At 39.8% G+C, this 25,116-nt stretch overlaps 1 protein-coding gene across 2 annotated transcripts in view; it reads left to right on the forward strand.

Annotated features, from left to right (window-relative positions):
* BRINP3 (BMP/retinoic acid inducible neural specific 3) overlaps positions 1 to 25,116 on the forward strand; it is a 216,519-nt gene that overhangs the window by 117,080 nt on the left and 74,323 nt on the right. For both annotated transcript variants that reach the window (XM_086617402.1, XM_086617403.1), the window contains one exon: positions 7,390 to 7,580. In XM_086617402.1, coding sequence (XP_086473528.1) covers positions 7,390 to 7,580 — 191 coding nt within the window. The remainder of the gene's footprint in view (positions 1 to 7,389; positions 7,581 to 25,116) is intronic.

Consider the following 25,116-nt stretch of genomic DNA (forward strand, 5'->3'; position numbering starts at 1 on the left):
CTTCAGAACTGGAAGTTATTGTGAAGGCTGGGACATCACTGTGGAATAAGTGTAGGAGGACAAAAATATCAGTAGATTCCACTTTAAAGCCATTCACTTTAATGTTCTTCTTACACATAGATGTAAAGGCTACTCAGCAAACTAAGAGACTTGGTGATGAGCAAACTACAGATAACTAACATACTACAATGAATTGATAAGCTCTTGTTCCAGGCATTTGGGTGACTTGTGTCTGATTTAGACACTTTACAAGATGAATAGTAGAATCATAGAATGGTTTGGGTTGGAAGGGACCTCAAAGATCATCTAGTTCCAACCCCCCTGCCATGGGCAGGGACACCCTCCACTACACCAGGTTGCCCAAAGCCTCATCCAACCTGGCCTTGAACACTTCCAGGGATGGGGTAGCCACAACTTCTCTGGGCAACCTGTTCCACTGCCTCACCACCCTCAGAGGGAAGAATTTCTTTCTTATGTCTAATCTAAATCTCCCCTCTTTCAGTTTAAATCCATTGCCCCTTGTCCTATCACTACACGCTCTTGTCAAAAGTCCCTCTCCAGCTTTCCTGTAGGCCCTTTAGGTACTGGAAGGATAGTGGACTTTGCAAATGAGTCCTCCTTGCATCTGGAAACATGGTAACTGTTCTGAATAAACAAATTTGCAGGAGATTGCCAAGGCTGCTGCTTATGGAACTAGATCCTTTTTAAGTGATTGGCTAATTGGGAAACTTCAATGTTTGGGATATTGATTTATTTTTTCTGTTAATGTCAGTCACAGTTGCTCAAAGTGTTCATTACCAGATCATCAAAACATTCTCCTCTCTGGGTCAAGAAATATCCTTTGATAACATTGATGGCTTTGAGGATCGAAAGAAAAAAAGATGGTTTTGTCTTTACAACAGACAATCTTAATAGGTGTCAGCAGATCAGCTCAGCTTCAACCTCTTGTCATTCCCCTCTCTGCTGATTTCAGTCCCACAAGAGAGTTTGATAGTTACACCTTTGCTATTCTACACACTGAACAAAAAAGGCTCAGATTTTCTGCCCCTGGTTAACATTCCTCTTGAGCAGTATATCAGTCTGCATAAAGAGGTGGGAGAAATTGTCAGGTGTTGTAAAACAGTGAATCTCAGTGAATTCTGAAGGATTTATGATCACTTACACTAACTGCTGATATGACCTTTGTTTTCTGTAACACTTCTCCCAAGGTAAGACCCAAACTCTTGGCAAATAAGGGAGGGAGAATCCAGTCTCAAATGGCTGATGTGAGAAAGAAACTTGAAAATTTAGCACCAGACTTGTGAACATCCCCCTAGGTGTGTAAATTTCCCAGCACTTAAGATTATGGGTGCTAAGGGGAAGGAAAAAAGAGCAAAAATATATTCTCTTTCATCTACTCAATGAAGAAAAATTTAAATCCTAAAACAGATGGTAGATATGGAATTAACGTGCCCTGTTATTCACTTGAACCACAGAAATGATGCCACATCTGGCCTGACATTAATTTATATACTTTTGAACCTGTGCACTTTCATCAGCATCTGCTTAAGTTTGGGAAAATGACCTGATGAAATCCTAATGGTACATTCTGTGACCCACACATGAATAGATTTTCCACCAGTACTAAGTTATTTTTTTTTATAACAAAGGCATAACAATTTATTTATTTATTTATTTTTACCTTTTACTACCATGTGTTACAGCTATTAACTGAGGTATTCTCAGAGGTGCTCAGATATAGCTGCCTTTGAGCGTTATTTGTTTATTACTGCTTCCTCACTTTCCGACACGAAGTGATGGGAACTGCTTGGATCACTGCTTTTCCCTGCCACTATCCAGTCTGCAGATGAAAATTTGAAAAATCAAGGCGTATGATCCTTTCATCATCACTATGGTGTGGGTTCAGGAAAACAATCTCTCAATAATTGAAGCAGAAAACAGCACTAAGTATTTAAATCATATGAATATGTATTATTATTTATAACAAAATATACTTACTCCTTCAATAGAGAGTTATATTTAGTTACAGTTGTTAAAGCATTATTCCAATTCTACCATGTCAACGACGGCAATTTGCATTTTTTATTTAAATAATTCCTGAAGATATTCTTAAGATGCTCACAAAACTGATTTCTAATTTCTGAATGCCACTGATGAACTGTCGTTTAGGAGACATATCTAAATGGCTACGGATGGGTTATGTGTCTGGGTAAATTTCTATATATCTATTTTATTTCGTGCTTTATTGTTTGAAAAACAGCATGTAGAACATTTTTCTCAACTGAAGAGTTAGTTTAGCTTATAAATACAAATCATGGAAAATATGTTCATATAAACCTAGAAAGAATCAAATACATAGGCAAAGTTACAAGTTTGCAAACTCCTGGGCTCGCAGGGACATTCATAGATTCATAGATTTCTAGGTTGGAAAAGGCCTTAGAGATCATCGAGTCCAACCATCCCTAATCCTCATTAAACCATATCCTCAAGTAGATCATCCACCCTATTCTTAAACACATCCAGGGATGGGGACTCAACCACCTCCCTGGGCAGCCTATTCCAGTGGCTGACAACCCTTTCAGAGAAGAAATACTTCCTAACATCCAACCTGAATCTCCCCTGACTAAGCTTATACCCATTTCCTCTTGTCCTATCACCCATCACTAATGTAAAGAGCCCTTCCCCCACCTCCCCACCATCCCTTCTCAAGTATTTGTAGGCTGTAATCAACATGAGTATATATTGTGCCAAGGTCAGTCTCTAGTGTAAATGTCAGTCTCCTGTCCCCTGGTGAAGGTCTGTCTGCCACAGCAGCTACATGGCACTAAAGCATCAGCTTAGCGACCCTGCTCATTTCTTGACCCAATCATGGGATGAGGAGGCATCGTTTTGTAAGCATGGCCAAATGTTTTTATGCTGTGATCTCTTTTAAACCTCAGAAAGAGAAGTTAACCGGCGCTTGAATTTTGTGAAGTGGAGGGAACGCTGCTTTCAGAGCTTGTGGAAAGCACAGTTGTGTGGATTTGATGCTGAATAATCGTGTTTTCTTTGTCTTTACTGTCATTAATCCTTTTCAGTTCTTAAAATTCATAACCTTGAATAGTTTTCGAAACCACACATGTTTTTTAGCTAATGCTTGGGTGTTGTCTTAGCCTATTTCACAGTGGCAGACTGTAACCAGTAAAAAAAAAGATTCGACCATGTTTCAGACGTGACAGAAGAGTCTCTTTCACATGGGTTTATTTTTCTCTGAATTAGCTTAAAACTCAGATTGTTTTCCACAAATTAAATATGGGTTGGTGACGTAACTTTACAAACCCCGGAGGTCTGGGTGTGAAAGGGAGCCCTGTTGCAATCCTGCAGTGACATGGATGCCAGAGTACCAACGTATGGCAGAGTTCTCTGGTTTTCAATCTACTTTTTCTAACAAAAAACCCCATCTCTGGAAGACCGCTATAAGGTCACCCCGGAGCCTCCTTTTCAGCCTGGAGAAGAGGAGGGTCCAGGGTGACCTTATAGCGGTCTTCCAGTACCTCAAGGGGGCCTACAAGAAAGATGGGGAGAGGCTGTTCAGGAGGGCCTGTTGTGATAGGACAAGGGGTAATGGTTTTAAAATAGAGGGAGGTAGATTCACATTGGATATTAGGAAAAAATTTTTTACATTGAGAGTTGTAGAACACTGGAACAGGTTGCCCAGAGAGGTAGTGGATGCTCCATCCCTGGAGACGTTCAAGGCCAGGTTGGACGAGGCCCTGAGCAACCTGATCTAGTTGGAGATATCCCTGTTCCTTGCAGGGGGGTTGGACTAGATGACCTTTGAAGGTCCCTTCCAGCCCTAACCATTCTATGATTCTATGATCTCTGACAGATGAAAAACTTCCAAAATCTCTAAGATGTCTTTTGAACAGCAAATATTTTTGAAACATACCTGATCGTACCTGGTATTAGCATAGTGCCTGAGAATACCAGTGATGAACTGGGACCTGCTTGTCTGAGATTCCATACAAAGGCAATGCAGAGATTTTCGTTTACACTGAAGGCCCTGTCACTCCAGCTACATGCCTTCCCTCAACCTTGGGAGATGTAATCTGATGTGATCTGAGTCAAAGTAAACATTCAAAATCATTTCAACCCGGTTACAGAGCATGAAAAACAAAACATATCTGTCACGGAGCGGGGATGGAGATGGGAGGGCTGGGGATGCTGGGGGTCCTGCCTGCCAACACGCACCCACCAGCAACTGCCATAGCAAGCATGAGATCAAGCAGAACTGGGATAATAAGATGATGAGTTAACTATGAGAAGGTTCAAAGGTTATTTTCCTTACATTTTCTAATCAAAACAATGCAACACACAACACTGTCTTTATTTTTTTGAAATGGGAGTTTTTATTGCAGTTCTGTTCTCTGCCCCCTGGAGAACAGATGTTTTTGACAGAAGAAAAATAAACAAACTCTGTTTTTTAATAACAAAATTTGACCAGTCCCACCATCTTTGCTAATAACTAATACAGATCAATCAAAAGAGTTTACACCAGAGCAAAATGGGGTGGTGTACTGACTAATGAAACCTCAAATTTTTTTTTTTTTCTCTACTTTCCAGAGATTTTCTGCAACATTAAGGGCTTGTTTTCTTCTACTTTACAACTCATTATAAGATATTTTCAGTAGGAAGCTGGTCAAGCTTGCCAAAGTCACTTTAATCTAAATACACTAGCTAAGGTCTCTGGAAAAAAAGGGGAAAAATGAAAAGAAGTTTCCTAGTGCAATTTTGCCCCTTATTTGCACAGTCTGAACTGGTCACTGATACAGTACTTACCCCTGTGAGTTCTGATGTTGTCTGCTCTAATGCAGCTGTGTCTTTAGAGCTCCACAAGCAGCTGCACAGAGCCCATGGCCCCTGGCTCAAATCTCAGCCCATTCCATTGCTTTTCATTTCGGAAACATCTTCCATACTGGCTGGAGACACAAGGCAGGTTTTGAAAAGGCAGGTTTTATTGCATGGGCATGGTTGAACACCAGCAATACTGGGATCTAAACCCAGTTTTGATGGCAAATTTCTCTCGGGGTACAAATCATTAGACTTTGCTGTGCTTTTCCAGTTCTCTGCTCGCAGCAGTTGGCGTGGGTGCAGCACGGTGGGAATACTGGCCCACCCGGCCACGGGTCCGGCACCACCTCGTGTCGGCGTAGCGTAGCAGAACGCGTGCTCGTGCCTGCCCTGCCAAGCAACCCTAGCCTGCTTTGCAGGAGGTTTTGGCAGCAGTTAAATAAAATGGGGATCTATGTCCACTTATTACAGCAGAAAAATTTGGTAACTGGATGGGGAAATCCTGTTACTTACAGAGGCTGCTTTAATTTCTGGTTCTTGGGGGTTCTGGCAATTAATCGCTGCTTTGATACCTGCATGCACAAAAAAAGACCCGTTATGAAACTGCAGGAGGAGAAGTATAAACGTAGTGGTGAAAAGTGAGGTAAGCTCCAGCTGGAGTAGCCAGCTGTCCTGGGCAGCCGCTGTCCCTTCCCGGACAAAATGAACGCACTGGTCAAGCCCAGTAGGTGTAATTAAGATAAGAGGCTCCTGGATAATGACCGTTGTGCCTTTGTAAGGTCTGAAGGGCCTGACTGTCCTCTGAATTTGTGAGATATTGGGAAACACTGCAAGGTACATGGATTACCATGAATGCACTCCTCGTTCTCCAAACACAAATGAATTTTGCGAGCCGAGGTAGCGATGTGTCAGATTTGTCAACAGATGTGGTCTTCTGCACTGAGGCTTGCATTCCTCGTTTAGCATTGCTCCCCACCAAGATTATCTCCCTTTAAAGATGATGTCATGTTTTCATCCTACATATTGTCCCTCTATGGCTATATTTTTTGGCACATAAACCCATCCGAAGCTGGCATCCCACACTCTGAATGGGCAGAATGCCACCGTAGCAGATGGGTGAGCAATGAAACTAGCACAAGTGGCAAGTCAGACCCTATCAGGGTAGCTTCCTTTCCAGGAACAAGGAAATGGCATTCTGTGGAGTTGTTCAGCATCTAAAATACAGGTATAATGATATCATTCATCGATTCTTGAGATTAATGTTGAAGAATGCAAGTTACTAAACATAGTCTCAGAAAGGGAGAAAATTTTTTTAGTAGTTACCTCAGACATAAGTTGTGCAGAAGAAAATACTGAGTTAATAGATTACTTTTCTAATTTGTTTTCTGAAGCAAAGAGTTTTGTCTAAACACATTACTAAATGAATGAATTCTTGCTTAGTCTGAAACACAGGGGAAAAGCATCCATGAAATAAATGATAAACATGGAAATTTCCCTATAAATTTAACAGTATCAGTAGATCCGAACTTGAATGGTTCTTAAGAAATCACTCAGCTAAACAAGTGAGATTTTGCTTTGGTTTTGTTTTCAATAATCCTATAGGAGTTAAAATTTCTAAATTTGATAGTATTTCTCCATGTCTTTTTAAGGAGAAAGGAAGTGAGAAATCCACAACATAAGATGCTGGATCTTCTCTTTGCTTCCAGAAAAGCAACTGTTTTGGGAGTTAGGAAAGTGTCATTTATGTTTCCTTTGGTTTATTTTTTATTTTATTCTTATTATACATTTTTATACCTTTCAGTTATATAAATTTGGTTTCAGACATCTGTTACATCAGGTTTCAGGTATCTTAGCACTGCTGCATCCGCGAGAAAGCACAGGATTGCTTATAACAAGATTGTTTACAACAAGTTGTAGCAAGGTATCTTCTGAAAGCAGGTATGATACATGTTTTAAAAGAAGGAAACAACAAAAAAATTTCAAATATTACTCTGGTTTCATTTTCCTGTAGGCTAACAGTGAATACTAAAAAATGAAAGTATTCAGCAAACTTTGAGTCCCCATCCCTGGATGTGTTTAAGAATAGGGTGGATGATCTACTTGAGGATATGGTTTAATGGGGATTAGGGATGGTTGGACTCGATGATCTCTAAAGTCTTTTCCAACCTAGAAATCTATGAATCTATGAATCTATGAACTTGGAAATAAACACATTTTATATGCAATTTAATTTAAATCTAGTGTCTGTAGAATATCTCTATATTGTTGGTAAATAGGAGCTAGTGTAACAGACTCATCACCAATGTCATTGCATTTGAGACGTAAACGTGTCCGGTTGTATATTTGTTATTCACACGAGGCACCAAAAAAGAATAAATACTTTGAATATTATCTGTTGTCCATGTGCTTAGGCACTGAAGCATCTGCATCTGCCACCAGGAAGGAACATCTAAACGTAAAACTTAGGGAAAGCTTTGGCTTGCCACCCTATTTCTGGCAAAATGAAACGTGCAGAAGGTGTCACTGATGAAGGCTGTGGTTTCATGTTTCCCTACTCAGGAGAGGAGTCACTCACAATTTTTGTGGACAAACGGAAGCTGAGTAAGAGATCCGAAGGAAGTGATCCCAGTGCCAACAGCTCTGCGGTGACTCTGGAGACCCTGCACCAGCTCGCGGCGTCCTACTTCATCGACAGGGACAGCACGCTGCGCAGGCTCCACCACATCCAGATTGCCTCCACTGCCATAAAGGTAGGGGAAGTCCTCTAGGCCCAACTTGCACATATATGTCCACATTCACTGGCTGCTTCTCAGGAGAAACGTGTTTTGATTAGTAAGAAGAGATTTGTTAGCAAAACCGTAGTTTTTGTTCAGAACATTTTTACCTGAATCAAAGCATTCAATTGAGAGTGAAGATTGTAGTTTAGAAGAGGGTCTAACTAGAGATATTGCTCTGGATGAGTGATCCGTAATTTGAACGATACAGGTGGCCCTTACAGAAGTGTTTGGTCGTTGGGACAATCTCCATTTACATGTGTGCTTGGCAACTGCATTTATAGGCAGACTTGCATCTGTGTATGGGCGCATACAGTTCCCTCATGCTTCTATTCTTCTTTTTCCTTTTTTTTTTTCCCCAAGTGTAGACATTGTACTCCTCTAACTAAAACATTAGTTTGATTTTTTTTTTTTCCCCTCCCCCTGACCTTTGAAGCAATTTGAAGCTCTTGGTTCTGCAGTTTTGTGGAGGCACATCTTATTTTGTACTAAGAACTTCTCTTAGTACAGTTTGTCAGTCAAAGCATCCTGCCTACTGACTGCTGTAGGTCTTTCAAAGCACTGGAGGAACCTTGTTTGAGATCAGTGCCCCAGCAGGTAAAGCAACAACAGCTCTTTGGAGGACCTCTCTAACCTAACATTTCTTGTTTGCAATAACCTCTCAGTCCATTTCCAGCATTGAAGAGCAAATAAAATTTTAACTTGCTGTTGAATATGTATTAATTATGAAGCTTTTAATGTGAGATGTGATTTAAAATCCATTCTGCTCGTTGAATCTTTCCACTGGTAACTAAGGTCTTCATTAGAGACCATTTGAACCAACGGCAGTTTCCAACTACCTTAGTTGTTACTCAAGTAAATATAAATTTACCTCCTTGGAAGTGCCAGGGCCTTTCCAGTAAGAAGGATATAATCAGAATTTGTGGCTTGACAGCACCTGTTCAGTTTGGCTGCTGGTTTATGAAGGATATTCCTCCCCTCCCATCCATCGTGGGCTGGCAGCAAGCACGGCAGCTAACCCCAGCTCGGAGCTGGTCATCTGCAGGTCCAGGATGGCATTTGGCTGTGCAGGCAGCACAGCTGAAAACGCAGCAGAACCAACACAGAGTCATCTGAGGGCTGCCCATCGGACGGGCTGCCCGTCGGATCACGCAGTCTTGCTGCAGACAGTCGTACCACCCGTCCCTCTGATGTGACTTTCCATAATCTCATTGTTTGCTATGTCGAGGCACATCAAGCTTTAGAACTAGGCTCCTCCCCTCAATCCTCACGCAAACCTTTCCTGCTATGTTAAGATAATAATAAATAATAAATAAATAATTTTATTTATTTAATTATTTTATAATTTAAACCAGCGGCAACTGAAGTGATAGAATATAGGCGTGTAAAGACAAAACAGTGTCTGAAAGAAATTTCTCCTTTCTATTCACTGAATTTTTTTAAAGCCAATTTGTGTCATAATGAAAAATTCAACCCTGCTTAGTAACAATTTACATAATGAACGTTCTGCACGTCCAAAGTTTTTTACAAGCGCTACGAAGCTGCTAAGTTTTCTCTCCACCTCCTCACTGAGATGGGTACGAACGCAAGCTGCAGTCCATCAGCAAATCTGATTTGGGTAATTGGCTGCAGGGGTCTCTCCAAAATGATTCTCACATCAGATGCAACAGTGATGGTACATGAACCACCCCCCCCCCCCTTTTTAGCTTGCTTTCATTGAGACACCAGGAACATTTGCATTACAAATTTCTATTGTCAGAACACTTAACAAAAACCCTGTTTCTGTTAAAAACTAGGAACACAACAGCAGCCAGGAAAGGCATTTTCTTGTCTTCTCACACAGATTTTTGAAACAGTGCTGGTTTTAAAATGGAAAAGCATCAAATAAAGTTCCAGGTCCCTGGTGTAAGCAGCATATTTCAAAATTATTTATGAAAACGTATGTACTGACACCTGAGTTAGTTAGACCACAGGCTTTCCATAGAGCTTCAGAGCCAGATCTCTCTGTTCCAGCAGGTCAGCTTGAGGGCTGATTAGGAAGAAGTGGCACCCGGGGGGACCTGAGGACCAGGGTGTCCCTTAGCCAGCTCTGTGCCTTCCCCTCCTGGGCTGCTCCAGGGAGGAGAATGAATGAACCCAATGCTTTTTACACCAGTAAACTACTGGACAACTTTTTAAGACACAGCACCTCTGAGTCCGGCTTGCTCACCATAGCTCTGCTCAAAGCTGCCTTCTCCATTAGAGATGGAATTGGGGATTTGCAAAAGGAGTCCAAGAAAAGCTCTCTTTGCTTACCATAACTCCCTTCTGACCAGTATCAAAGAAATATGACATAAAGGTATTGGAATAGGTTTAGAAATCCCAAAATTCTAAATTTATATTAGAAGTTTTCCAAGTAATGCATAATCATTTTTGATTGCTGATTAGTTCACAAAAAAAAAAATCAAATTCATGTTCAGAATCTATTTAGTGTTTGATACTATCATTTTTCATTAACTCTCAGATAGAAATTCTGTGTCTAAAAAACACAGTTTGCATGCACATATAACTTCATTTACTTGGGAAAAAAACCCCAACAAAACAACAAAAAGGATAGTTATCTTTTGAATAGTTTGTTTTCCCTTCCTTTTATGTCAGCCAATATTATTTACATTTTGGATGGCTTTTTAATATGCAGTATCCTAGACTCTACTGCACTAGCAGAGTTGTTTATATTTTAGGAGGAGAGAACTGAGAGTATTAGAGTGTTTCCTATAACACACTCTTGCTAGGAAGAACTGAACTATCCTTTTGGGAATACGTATCTGAATAAAACAAACGAAAAAATATTATTCTGATTAGGCAAGGCTTAAACCATAGATCAAAAGACATGATGAGGAGGGCCACGCAGATGATCCAAGGGCTGGAGCACCTCTGCTATGGAGACAGGCTGGGAGAGTTGGGGCTGTTCAGCCTGGAGAAGAGAAGGCTCCAGGGTGATCTTATAGCAGCTTTCCAGTACTTAAAGGGGGCCTATAACAGATCAAATATTAGGTGAGAATGATCAAGCTCAGTCAGTCTTCTAGGAAAAAAAAAAAAAATCACCAGCAATAAATATCTGTTTTCCCAAATTCTAAGAATTTCTCTTTGGAAAGCAAAACATAATGAAACATTTTTCTCCCTTACGTAATTCAAAGGATGAACACATGAACAATTTGTATATTCTTTATTCAAATTCATTGAGATAGGTGATAGGTGAATTTTTTTCTTACAGGTCTTGATACACTGTTTCATAAGACAGATGTAGGAAGATAAAATTTTGATAAGTTTTATAATTAAGATTTTCTATCAAAAAAACTAAGTTATGTCACAGAGAAAAGAAAGTATAAAGAAGGAAGAAGTAAGAATTAACATTAAAGTCTTCATGTTTAATTCTTATTTATCTAGTGAAACACAATACCATCCAGAGCAAAATCTGTTAATGTGCAGCGTGAGTGTTGGAGTGGAAGAGATGTATGTGATGAATCAAGTTTGTTAATAAAATTTCTCTGTAATCAAGTTTGTTAGCCGTGACATAATTATCCTTAAAAATAACATGAGCACAACTGATTGAGGCTTCACATTAATCACATAGACAATACATTGATTATTCCACATTAAAAAAGGTAAAATCACTGCATCATGACATTTTCCAACTGGAAATCAAATGTCCATGGGAGTTACCCAGAGCCTATATCAATATTTATTTATTTAAAAGTCCCCGTTACATACATTCTTTCAATATTATTTTAATGCATGGATTTTATTGTAAGTGGTTAGGCTCATATGCTAAACCAACAGTTTGCAGCCTCAAGGGCCTCGTTGAAAACTCACCAAACGCCTGAGGGCTGCATCTAATTTGCATATACATTTATATGAATGTACATCCTGTTGCATTTGAAATATTGCAGGCCCAACATTACTTCCTTTGCATGCTCATTGTAGAAGCTTTTTCCTATGAAAATGTCTCTTCAGATGCACTGATGGCTGTTGACTCTCCTTATTAACATCCCTATTAGGATGATGGGGTATGCTCTCCTCCTGCTTAATAAAATCCTGTGTAGTCGTGGAAGCAGAACACAAATAAAGTCAGTAAATGTTTTTCTCTCCCTGTATGGTATCTTCAATGAGCAATATTCTCAGCTCCTCCAACTCGGCGATGTTCTCCCTTCTGTACAGCCATGCTAATGTGCACCTGTTGGAGATCTAACCATAGCTGGAGGCTCAGGGGGAGGTGCAAGGACCTGAGATATAGGAGTATGCATTGACCCTAATCCATAGGACTGACCTCTCTCCTTTGCTGATTGATGGATGGCATAAACAAGACATGAAGGTCATGAGTTACTGTAGCATCTACCGTGATTCTGACGATGTGTCCTGTCATGGCCCAGTGGAAGAATGACCTTGGTGTGCTACCCTGAGATCATGCATCCATGCTCCTAGCAATGGATTAGGAGACTTTTTCAATGGTGGGTAGATGGGAGAGGGCTGTGCACAGTACGTCTGGATTTCACTCTGCTTTCTCAGCCTAACGCTGTTGGGAGAGCAGTATGCTCCTGTTCAAACGACCCTGATTCCTGTTTGCTAGGAGCCATAATTCCACCGCTGTCACTAAGGAACTTCAGCACTAAGTCCGAAGAATTGTGCAGAAAGAAACAAATTGGTCACATGGTCAATTAAATATTATTGAATACTCCCACTGTGTTCTGCAAAAGTATAAGCACAGTTACGTTAAGCAAGTACAACATCTCTGGTTAACAAAGTGAGGCTGTACAGTGGTTGTCTTTTGGAGGATGTCTTCTTCCATTCTAGAATCCGTTTTCTTTCAAGGGAGTTGGAACAGATGAATACAGTGTAGGTGTTACCTTAGGGTCCAAACAGCTGTGGGACATCCACAGTGCAATAGAAGAACAGATGCACAAGTTGAATTTTCCATCAGCTATTTACAGCCAGATTACAGCCCATTTATTCCATTTGAGTGAGAAAGAATAAACATCCTTGAGAATGTGCCCTCTAATTTCAATTAAATTTTATTGTGCAGTTTGCTTTTTTCTTCCCCCCAAACACTTTTTTTTACTATGAGAGATTTAAGCACTTTTGTTGTCTCTGAAAACTTTAGATTACAAATAGTTTATAAGACATGGCTCTATTGTGATGGTAAATATATCTGATTATCTGTAATTAACCCATGAATGACTCATGGTGGGCTGTTAGCGACTAAACTTAAGGGTAATGAAATTAGTTTCTCACTCAAAACTCAGACTGAAATCCAGACTTTTTTTTTATTTCTTTGTTTCGTCTGAAAAAGCTTGCTTGCTTCATTTTTTTTTCTTTCATACCTCATACTTGAATGTGTTTTTCTGTGGATTCAAGTAATTGCTGTAATCAAAAGTAGAAATGCTGAAATACTATGAAGCTTGTGCTTTTGTCAGATTTCCAGAAAATTCTAAATGTAGGTAGTTTTCACAGTTTTGTACAAACAGTCAAATTTTTGAAACTTTTGAAATCCAGATCTTCAATCCTTCTTGCCCTCATTTTCCCCATCCAGTTTGTGGACTGGTTTTAAGACTATATGGCTGAGAAATCTTGTAAATGACCCAAACTTGGGAAGCTCAAAATATTGTACCCAACAAGATCTTTAAGATGTAAAATCACAGTTAGAACCATTGGGCCAGAAAGAACTGTGACAGCAGGTGTTTGTTGAGGCCATTGAAGAAATGAAATAGTAAATGTAAGTTTAATTATACAAACCTAGGGATCAAAAAGCCAGAAATGATTGTCTCTTTTCAAAAATTTGTGGCTTCCTTGTTGTGTAGGTACTGTGAAATTAGTTAAGCAAGTCAAGGAAAGGCCACAGCACAAATTTTCAAGGAGGAGTGTTGTTCAGGTTCATTATGAAATTCCAAGTTCTCCATTACCTTCAGACTGCCTTCATGCAAGACTAAAGCTTGATGTTTTTCAAAATGAAAGTTGAAAAATAAGATTTTCAGAAAATACGTAGAAATCGTGCTCCCAAATCTTTGTCTTGATGTGGCAAACTCTCATGAATTTTTTTTTGAGAATTCAAGACTTTTGCAGGTGACTTTGAAAATCTCACTCATTATTAAAAGCTTCAGTAGATCAGCTCACTATTTATATGGCTAGATATGGATTTTTAAATTTAAATTTGGGTCATTATCTAATCTTACCAGAGGAACTGGAACTGCAGTTAGGCATGTAGCTTCCATTACATTTTGGGCGTAATCTAGCTCCTAAGGATCTTTCAGTAATTTGAATTTAACTGTGGGTTGGGATAGGCAAGTTTAGAGAGCTGGGCTCAAAATGCTGATATTCTGGTCTTTGAGCCTGGCTGAACCTTGCCACAAAGCACGGCACGGAGGCCATGTGCTGGTACGTGGTGCTGACATCGATAAAACATAAAACCAGGACATAACATGAAATCTGTACCACGATGCTGTGCCCAGAAAAATACACTGTGTTTCTCACCAGTATTTATTTGCTCAGGGGCAGCCCTGGACTTCCACAGCTATGGCCTTTTTCTGAAGCTAAACTAATCTCAGGTGGCTAAGATGCCTCTGCACCATGTCCTACTGCACAGGATTTGTGTGTGTCTCATTACAAAATTGAAATATATGAGGTTTAATATATTTACGTCGGAGAGCTGTTGGAGATCCTTAGATCAAATTCGCCGTAGATACAACAAAATCCTGTGACTGTTACGTGTGGACCGTTAACTAATTCTGAGAATACACCAAGTGTAAAGGTTAGGGATGTATTTCCATATCTTACTCAAGAATTTAAGGTGATGATATTAAAACCAACCTTAATTCATTCGGACAGTCGAGTTTTAATTAAATTGAAACTCCGGGGCTGCTTTCGCTAAAAGGTAACGTAGAGGTCAGCTCTTCAGCTGGTGTAAACCAGCACCATTCCTTTGAGAATTTGGTCCTCACTATTCCAGAGAGTGAGAGAAAAGGGGGAAAAAAGACCCAGCAAGTTAATGCAATAACACGCTTTGCTGAACGCTCTCAGAATGCATGCTCAGCAGCATAATTGGCATAATGCATCACAGCAGCTGTAGTGTGGCACCCCTAAAAGGATGTGTTTCAGCAGCCTGTCATACAAACCACGCCGTCTCGTTGTACTCTCAGCAATGTGCATAGAGGAGTAGTGAGTGCAAGAGGTTACAACATCGCCAGCTAGTTGGTAACACAGCATCAAATGTTTTCAAAACAACAAAACAGCACGTAATAGAGATGCTCGGATGTGCATTTTTGAAAGACTTTAGATTGCTATTCTTCACTTCAAAAATAAAACAATCAACACAAAATGACAACGAAAAAATGATAGACCATGCGAAATGGTAGGCCATACGACATGATAGACCATACGACATGATAGACCATACGACATGATAGACCATAACAAATTGAAGGACTTTGTTATATCAGTTGTGTAGTTTAGTCAAGAGAGAAGGGTAAAAAAATAACAACCCAAGGAAATAAAAACTGCCAAACTCTAAGCAGGTTATAAATATATGTATGTAAACAAGAGACCTTAACAGCACTCACACGCTTGCCATCACAGTTGTCAAAAACCTATAAACAATTCATACTACGGTTTCTTAAATGTTTCATATTCTTTCTTTTTAGTTTTTTTTTCCTTAAAAAGTAACACTAAAGTAAATAAACCCAGAAAACTCAGAAGGGTTTTAATATGCAGAGATCCACAGTGAGCACATTGAACAATGCAGTTAGAGCAGAGCATTCCAGCACTAATTTGGAGGCAATCCGATTGGTATGGATTTTAATTTGGTCTTTATTCTGGCTGTGCAGTGCTTTGTTTATGGTTTGAGAAACTTACTTCAGGATTCTCAGTGTCCTCCACACTCTAATTGACAGCTACTGTCTGTCAGCAGGTCAGAAAATGTCAGGCAAGGACTATAAAATTCCCAGAACATTTCCCTGCCTCTGAACTCTAGGAAATATGAGATAGAACATATCAACAACGTGTATGAACACAAAGGTCAGATTAGGAAGAACATCTCAGCATAACAGAAACTCGCAGTCATGAGAAATAAGCTTAGAGAATAATAAAAGGCTGTTGAAAGTTTTCAGTGTTCATATTATTTTTCCTACAGAATTAATCCCATAATACATTTCTGTTTCATATTTTACTGTTACAGATTATCATAGAATCGTAGAATCATAGAATCATAGAATCATGGAATGGTTTGGGTTGGAAGGGACCTCAAAGATCATCCAGTTCCAACCCCCCTGCCATGGGCAGGGACACCCTCCACTACACCAGGTTGCCCAAAGCCCCATCCAACCTGGCCTGGAACACTTCCAGGTGTTTTTGAATTATGATTCAAACTGCAATCATCCTCTTCAATCTCTTAATTTAATGGTACAAAACACCCCAGAAAAGATCCTTCACATGTGACTCCTTTACAGGTAACCGATTCTGAGGGTTACACCACCTCTGTCTTCTGCAGCTCACAACTATTTCTGCCTGCAGGGCTTCACGCAGGACTCCAGCAGGATTTACATTTCTGACCACAAAACCATAATGTAATCTCTGACACGATAATGCTCCTAATGCCTACATGTGCTGTGGCAGGAGCTGGGTTTAAGAAAAGCTTCAGTATTCATCCAGGAGACTTTCTGTAGTACTGAGTGATTACCACAGTGTTTTCAGATCTTCAGTGTCTGAAAAGTTGGCAGTTTCATCACTGCCCTACAGACTTTATTGCTGAATCATGTATCCAAAATAAAAAGTATTTCTCATTTTGCATGGTGAGATTCTGACCTTATACAGTGAATATACTCCACTGAAGTCAAAGAAGTTTCTTCTTCTATATATTGTTATCATTGAGATCAGGGATTTCTCCATTCAGTCTCAATCATCATCTTCCTAATTTATCAAACTATTATTCATTACATCTCTCTAGATTACCCAAATTAACCCTCTCATTCCCAGAGAATAGTTAATACATTTCATGGTCTTTGAGGTAACTGCAGTATTCTTCCTCTGATTTTTGAGAAAAGTAAATTTTTTTTTTTTTTTTTAAATAGAAAAACCCTTAAACCAACACAAAAGAGCTATAGTGTCACAGTTATACTAGTTCATAATGTTCCAACTATTATAATAATTCCACTAAATATAGTATACCAGTACATAGTCTTCTACCTAACATGTAGATTTATAAGAAAATATAATTGTGTCTTCTGCAGGAGCATCTAGAGCCTTGAAAATGAAAATCCATTGCATGTTTTTCCTTCAATTTTTCATGAAATCCTTAATGTGTAAAAATAAGTGATAATAAAATGTTGCAGATAATAGATAAAATGGTTTGAAGAGGACCTTTATAGTATTTTTTTTTTTCTGCCAGATTTTAGTCTATTTAAGTAGACTTTATTCTTACTCTGGTTCTCTGTTTGAAATATGACATTCACAGCAATACTGAGCCATGCATATCATTCTAAGAAATAAATACCCTGTGTTCCTCCAAGCATAGCAATTTATATACTTGGTTAAAATATAATGATAAAATGTGGGAGTCTGGTTTTTTTCTTTTTTTTTTTCAGTATATGCAAAAGGACTGAAGCGTTATGATTTTAATCTGTGTATGGAAATTTCTGTTTCGTCATAAAGACTAATCTATTAAAAATAATGTTGTGGAGAGGAGTTGATAGTTGACACAAACAGAAAAGTAAAGCATCATACTGCTTTTTCTCGAGGTAGAAGACAAAGGCATTTCACCTGTTAAACTCCACAGCATCAGGAGGGTACCATGGCAAAAACGACAATAAGGGAAGTTACTTAAGATAATTGAATCAAGTTTATCAACAACTTTGGCATTGGTTTACACTGGGCAGGATCTGTCCTTCCTCGATGAAAATATAGAAACCTGGAAAGCCTGTAGTGTATGATATAAAGAGTTATATGCTATTATCACAGTGCCGTGATACTAATAGTTAACTATTTATGTAGCTGGAAAGATTTGTGCACTACATACAAACTATATGTCATAAGAAGTAAAAAGGCATGAAAAACATACAGCAACACGTATGAATTTCATGCAAACATTTACATATGTAAGACCTGAGACTCAAAAGCCACTCATGTCACAGGGTTTTTCACCTACTGTATCATGAAAGGAGCTGGATACTTAGGTATCCCTAGAAATTTTCTAAATTACATGGTAGTCTACACGGAAACACATCTAAACCTGTAGGTAGTAGAATTCCTTTCAGTTCTAAGCAGAACATAGTTTTTCCAGTTCTATGGGACTATACAGTGCTGATAATAAGCACTACTCTCTTTTCATTTGTTTCTTCCTTTTTGTTCTTAACTTCCCTCTTTCCCTAGTTTATCATGCTCATAGGAACTCTAGCTCTCTTTTTTTTTTTTTTTTAGTTTTTGATGGAAGAAATGCACGTGCCTTTACGTTACACCATTCTTTGCCCTAGGCGTTATCTCATCTATGTCAGGTCCGGAAAGAAATGAATAAAACAAGCCTTTGGACAAGATTCTACATTCTAAACATTTTTTGCAAAAAATATATCCATGCAAGATAGGACACGTTCATGTATGACTTAATGAACAGGCAATGATATTTGATAGGTCTTTCTACTGCCACGCATCAGGACTATTTGAACAGTTTTCCAGCTAGGCACAGCAGTCTATCTGGATAATATTGCCCCTGGAGCCTAATTCTAACAGCAGCCTTCTGTACATTAAAAATTCCCTTTTTGCTTAGTTCATGAGATAAGAATATTGAGAGCCACTCGGTTATTAGTCAAAACTTTCCGAAGAGCAGTCAGTTTGTTCATCCATAAGTCTTTATAGATGGTCAACGAGTTAAGGTCTAACAGCAGGGTTTGATGGAACATGCTCAATGCCACATGCCAGAGGTATTTTCATCTGTCAAAAACATGGGAACGCCCATGGTGTAAATGTACAATGTTTCACTAAATTCAGTATTGACTTACACTGGGGAGGGTCTGGTCTTTTTTGATGAAAATATAGGACCTTGGTATGTCTATAGGAATTTCCATCCAGCTGTAATTCTTGCCTCTCAAGATTTCTTTTTTTGTTTGAATTGTTTGTGTTTCAATTTTGCAATGGTCTTTATCACTGTAAATTTACAGAAATAGTTGAGTACCATGTGATACATTTGCAGTTATAAGTATGTTGATTATTTAATCAAACTCAGCAAACTTATGAATCCAATTTTACTTTTGTTCTTCTAAGTAAAACATTGAACTCTACTTTGAAGTTTCCACCTCCTGATGTGACGTGCGATTTTGCACAGAGAGATACTCTTTCTTTCCTTCTCTATCACTTTTTGTGTGTTCATTAGAATTCTAAGAGATATCATAGTCTGGTAAAGAGAAAATATAGTTTGGTACCTGCAACTTCGCAGTTCTCATTCACTGTAGGCAGTTTCTACAATCTCCAGATTTTTGAGAGTTTGACATTAAAAGTTTCTATACTTAAGGATTAAGTGAGATGAGATAAAATCATCTCAGTCCTTATGCCACAGGGTTCTTCACTTGACTTGTACATATTTGATTTAAGTATAAAAGAAATGGTCTTTTTTCCATTGTTGTGGTTTTTGGACTGAGGGTCGAGACAAGAACCGAAAAGGGAGCACCCACCAACCATGGTCTCGGGCAAAACATGACTCAGGCTTTCTTAATAAAACAAAACAATTTATTAACAGTTACTAAACAAAAGACAAAAGGGAACGAAACCGGTTACTTGAGAGGAGAAAAGAGAAAACAAGGCCCGATCTTAAAACAACAACCTCCCCACCCCCTATTTTCCTTTCGTTCCTGGCTCTGCCTTCCCCCCAGCGGCGCAGGGAGACAGGGAATGGGGGAGTACAGGTCAGTTCATCCATGTTGTTCCTGCCGCTCCTTTCTTAAAGGAGGAGGAGTCTTTACACCATTTTTTCCCTTGCTTCGGTGGATCCCCTACTCACAAAGAAAAAGTCCCCAAACTTTTCCAAAGTAAGCCCTGCCCGCAGGATTGCAATCCTTCCCCATGGATTGTACCAGTTCGGGCTTTACCAGTCTCGGCCTCTTAGGGAGCTGCTGCCACTCGCGTCGGCGTGGGTCGTCCCACGGTCTCCAGATGCCTCCACGACCTCGTCGTGCATTCCATGCCCCATTATCAACAGTACCTGGTCGCGCATCCCCTGCTCCACGACCTCTCCTGGGCTCAGGCATCTCCTTCCCGACGTGGGTTTCTCCACGGGCCACGAGTGGGTCGCTGCTCCGCCGAGTACACCCTGGCTGCAGGGGGGCCGCCTGCCATCTCACACCGATTTGCAAGGGAAGCCTCAGCTCCAGCACCCCTCCTCCTGCTCCATCTTTGCTGACCCGGTCGTTGTGGTTGTCTTCTCTTAGATATTAATCCTCTCTGGGGAAGCTCGGCCCGGCGGGCACCCCGGGAGTGGGGCGCTTACCGAGTCCCCCATGCGGCTCCCCCGGCGCCATCTTGAGCACATGGCGCCGGCCCGGGCCCGAGCGGCCGCCCGGCCGGGAGCCGGGAGCGAGGGCAGCGCCCTCCTGCTCTCTCCTCGCTCCTCAGCAAAAAGCCCCTTTCCCGCCCCTTTGTCCCAACTTAAATGGGGCCGTTCGCAGAGGCGCCGCCTTGGCTCAACCTCCCCCGGGGGGGATGGGACTCAGATCTGGTGGCACAGGGAGCAAATCCCCTCCCCTGCCACCAGAACACCCCCCCCACACATCAAACTATCACATCCATTTATTTTGACAGACCAAATCTGAAAGATCAGACTGTATACAGAACACAACTACCAACACTCGTTTCCAATAAATTTTGTCTGAAATGAGAAACCTCGATTCAGTCCTCCTTAATGATCTATAGCAGAAAGAAAACAGAATTATCTGGAATACAACTAGTCTGAGAGGGATTAAAAAGAAGAATTTTTTCTGTTTTGGTAAAAGTGTTAGGAGCTTCTGGTTTATTTTTAACCAGACATTTTTCTTTCATATGATTCTTCACTTGTAATTTTGTTTCTTTCCTGTTATATTTGCTTTTCCCAATCAATTCTCTTTTTTTTTTTTTTAATCTAGAATGGTGCTCATTATTAGAGCAGCAAGTTTTCTGTAAAAATTGCTACCTGAAAAGTCATTTTTAATGATATATTCTAATTAACTATTAAAAGAATTGTTTGGTGCCTAGTACAGAGTTCTTGATAGAACTGTGTGAATATTTGTATCTTAATCAAATATACTCCCAGGTTTGGTGTATTTGCCCTCACCTCAGGCTTGCAGCAAGTTGACCTAACATAGCAAGCTGATATCCCAAATAAACTGCCTCCTTCCCCAGTCATTCTCCCCTGGTGCTTCCTCAACTACTTCTGCCTGAAAACATTGGTGTTTCTGCATTCCAGACTAGCAGTGGAAATAGAAATAGGGAGACTCTGGGAGACTTTTTTTGCCATGAGTGATTTCAATATGTAGAATAAGTATGGTTAATGAGGACCTATTTTATTCTTCTCTGACCACTGGAGTTTAAACCATTACAGGCAAGCCAGGTAATGTTTCCGTAACATTCAGCACTGCAGTGAATTCAGAAGTAGTCTGGATGACATTGAGTGAAAATGCTACTAAGATTTCCTCTTATCTTACAAGAAACTCACAAGTCAAGTCCTCAAAACTGCTCGGATGTTATAAAAGCCACGGCTCATTTTTCAAAGCAAGCACCCAGCACTCCTGAGTCTTGCAATGAGTTGCTGAGCGCTCACGTTAGCGTGGATTACGAGCATTGCTCCTCTTACTCACTTAAATGGTTTAGAAAACATCAGCAAACGTGTGTGATCCAGAATGGACCCAACACCAAGTCCTTTGTGGTTTACTATTCTTTAGCTAATTTGGTATCGGTCCTTGAATGGCTTTTCAAGTGCAATTGCAGATAAATACTGGCAGATGCGTTCTCCTACCACGTAATATTTAACAAGCAACACACACATTTAGTTTAAAATGTAAGTGCCAGAGATTTGATTTCTGAATCTTAAGTCTGTTGTAATTTATACAGTGAGCAAGTGTTCCAATGCTATTGGCCTACTTTGAGTAAGAAACACATCATCTATAGCCAGGTGCCATGCATGATATACATATTTACTGCAGCAAAATTTGGAATCAGATTCTGGACTCAAATGTTCATAGAATAGAATCATAGAATGGTTAGGGCTGGAAGGGACCTTCAAAGGTCATCTAGTCCAACCCCCCTGCAAGGAACAGGGGTATCTCCAACTAGATCAGGTTGCTCAGGGCCTCGTCCAGCCTGGCCTTGAACGTCTCCAGGGATGGAGCATCCACCACCTCTCTGGGCAACCTGTTCCAGTGTTGTACAACTCTCATGGTAAAAAATTTTTTCCTAATATCCAACCTGAATCTACCTCCCTCTATTTTAAAACCATTACCCCTTGTCCTATCACAACAGGCCCTCCTGAACAGCCTCTCCCCATCTTTCTTGTAGGCCCCCTTGAGGTACTGGAAGACCGCTATAAGGTCACTCCGGAGCCGCCTCTTCTCCAGGCTGAACAGCCCCAACTCTTTCAGCCTGTCCTCATAGGAAAGGTGCTCCAGCCCTCGCATCATCTTCGTGGCCCCTGTTCGTTCCGTGTCTTTTCATAAATTTGTGGGATTTAAAGGCTGGAAATTTGCTTCCACCAGAGATGAAAGTTCACGATAGTAATGGAACAGCATAATCAATCAGAGTTGTAGAGCAAGATACCTGAACTACTCATCTAACACCGAGGAGGCAGCCGTATGAAAGCTTCTAAAGCTTCAGCATACAGTTACTTTTCTTTTCTGAAGCAAACGCAGCCATGCGTTCTCCTTTAGTTTGAACATCCGATAGCGATTTGATGATTAAATTATAGCTCAATTATAGTTGTTAGCTCTGTGGGTAGGCCTTCAAATACGCAGGAAAACATGGAAAAAACAGTAGCATAAAGTAAGAGTTTTGCAAAACTAGAAGTTGAGAGTTGGCAGTACCAATGAGACAGAAAGGGCGAATGTGTTACGATCATTCACCAGAGGGAATAAATGGGTGGGAAGTAATGAGGATACAACCTAAAAATAAATCCCTAAAAACATATATGTGACTCAGGCAAAAAGCAAGCCAGCAGACATGCACGTTATGGACAGTAATGTGATTTCTTTTGAGAGATGAGAATGACAACCCCATAAGGGGTAGTTTGACTGGAGTACGGTAAAATAAAGTGGACATGTAAAATGTCCTGCTGCAGATGTCACAGTAAGTGAGGTGCAGAGTGTTAGGAATTGTAGTGCTATGGACAGCAAGAATAAATCAGGAGTTTACATGCATTCCAGGGGAAGAAATGTAAGATCTGGAAATGGCTTAAATTGGTAAATTTTTAGAGATATTACTGAAGGGAATATTGCAATTAAATTTTAGAATTGCACAGAAATACGTAATCATAGGTAAGATCTCCATGGAAAATCTGATTCTTAATTAACCTGCCCTTATCGCTTTGATTTTTGAGGTTAAAGACTTTAAATCCTTTTAAGGTAATTTTTAGGTCCTAATGCTAACATTTAATGTTTTTTCTTTTTCTTTAGCACAAGCTACTCTTATTTTTATCTCTCTAAATACAGTATATATACAATTTTTAAAACCGACCACATCAAAGGTAAAAATGTTTCAAATTATCCAAAGGTAATTTTTGTATTCATCTAGATTTTCTTTTTCTTGTTGTTTCACAAACAAAAAGAACATTTTAACTTTTTATTCTGATTCAGGAGGACTATATTTTTTATTCACACTTTCCCAACCTAAGAAAATGATTCTCCATTCAACTGCAGTATTATTATGACTAATAATATCTGAGTCTTATAAATAGCCGTATCGTGCTGTCTTCTTGAAACTAATGGAGACGTGGTGAAAAATGCCAGTAGCCTCAGCATTGCATATTGGAACTGAGCCATGAAGATATAAATCATATTCCTAATAATCTTGAGAAGTCCTTGCATGAGATTTTGTGGTTGGGCTAAATGTAGGTAGATGGTCTCCCTTCCCAGTATAAGCCCCATGACTTCTTTGGAGCTTTTTGTCATTTGTATAGTAATGGAGTTATGTTGGAAGAGGATGGAGGGTTAGGAATTGGGCTTTACTTCAGTAGGCTTCTTTGCTTTTGCTTTCCACAAGTACCTGGAGATTTTTATGAACAAGAAATACTATTTTAATTTGTATCTGTGCCGTCCTCTTTGTTTCTAATTTTATCTTAAACATAATATATAGATTTCATTTATTGTTTGTTGCTCAGCTGTCTCTTCAGGCAATAAAAGTCGTGAAAAAATAATATTAGTATTCATTTAAGTAAGATGTGGGCAAGTAGATGTATCTAAATGTAAACTGAAACAAAACACTCAGCTTTTATTATAGTTTTGATAGGTCTATTAATTCTCCATAAGAGAACTTCTTTCTCATCTATTGTTCAAGATTAATTAAAGGAGATAACTTGTTCTTTCTGAGAGACTGCGTGTCCTTATTCTCTGTATGAGCCTTATGCACCCTTGATTTCTGAAAGTGCAGGAAATGAAGGCTCTGGTGCTGCTGTCCTGACCGGTGTGCCAACAGCCTCATTTCCTGCAAACTTCCCTGTTGCTTTACATAAGGATGCATGGGAATATGGCATCTGACATGCAGTGGATTTAAAACGTCCTTGAAAAGGGAAAACTCGGTTCCCATGCCAGAGCTGTCAACGCTGCCAGCGGTTTCAGCTGGGGTAAATCCTCACTCTCAATTTCTCCAGGCTCAGAAGCGTTGCAGTCTGCAGAGTCAGCATTGCAGAACAGCAGAAAGAGTAACCATTTTCTCTTCCCTTCCTGACCCCTATCTCAACTATCTTTAGAAGCCAGTTCAACCTATATATGCTTCCTGCTAGCTGAGAGCTAAGGCGTTCCTGACAGTCTTGGTTTCTGGTCTAATTTTCCTGTGGCACAGCATAGATTCAAAGGCTTGTTTCAGTGTTCTTGTGGATTCTCCTGGAATTTACAGATAATAAATTGCTCTCTGAGAGAGTGGGGAACAGACTTGAACCGACAAGTGCTTGCTCCCTACGAGGTCATAGAATGGTTTGGGTTGGAAGGGACCTCAAAGGTCATTTAGTTGATGAACCTACAGAGACTTAAAAAAACATAATAATTTAGAAGAATGTAACGAGAGCAGAATTCAAATTGTCTGAGTTCATTTCCAATTCCTAGAATATTTTGATTTCTGAGGTATTTTATGCTTTATGAGATTTTTAGGGGTAACACATTTCGAGTTCATCGTTGTTGTAATGTAGTAGTCTAGTTCATAGTGAATTCCTGAGAGTGCAGAAACAAAGCAAAGGAAATGGAGGGATTACACTGATCTCTTGGGAAGCTTTATTGCTGCATTCAGTGAAATTGAAAGTCGCCTCCGTGCCCAAAAACTTGAAAGAAGT

This window comes from Tauraco erythrolophus, chromosome 10 (genome assembly GCF_009769465.1).
Source record: "Tauraco erythrolophus isolate bTauEry1 chromosome 10, bTauEry1.pri, whole genome shotgun sequence".
NCBI lineage: Eukaryota > Metazoa > Chordata > Aves > Musophagiformes > Musophagidae > Tauraco > Tauraco erythrolophus.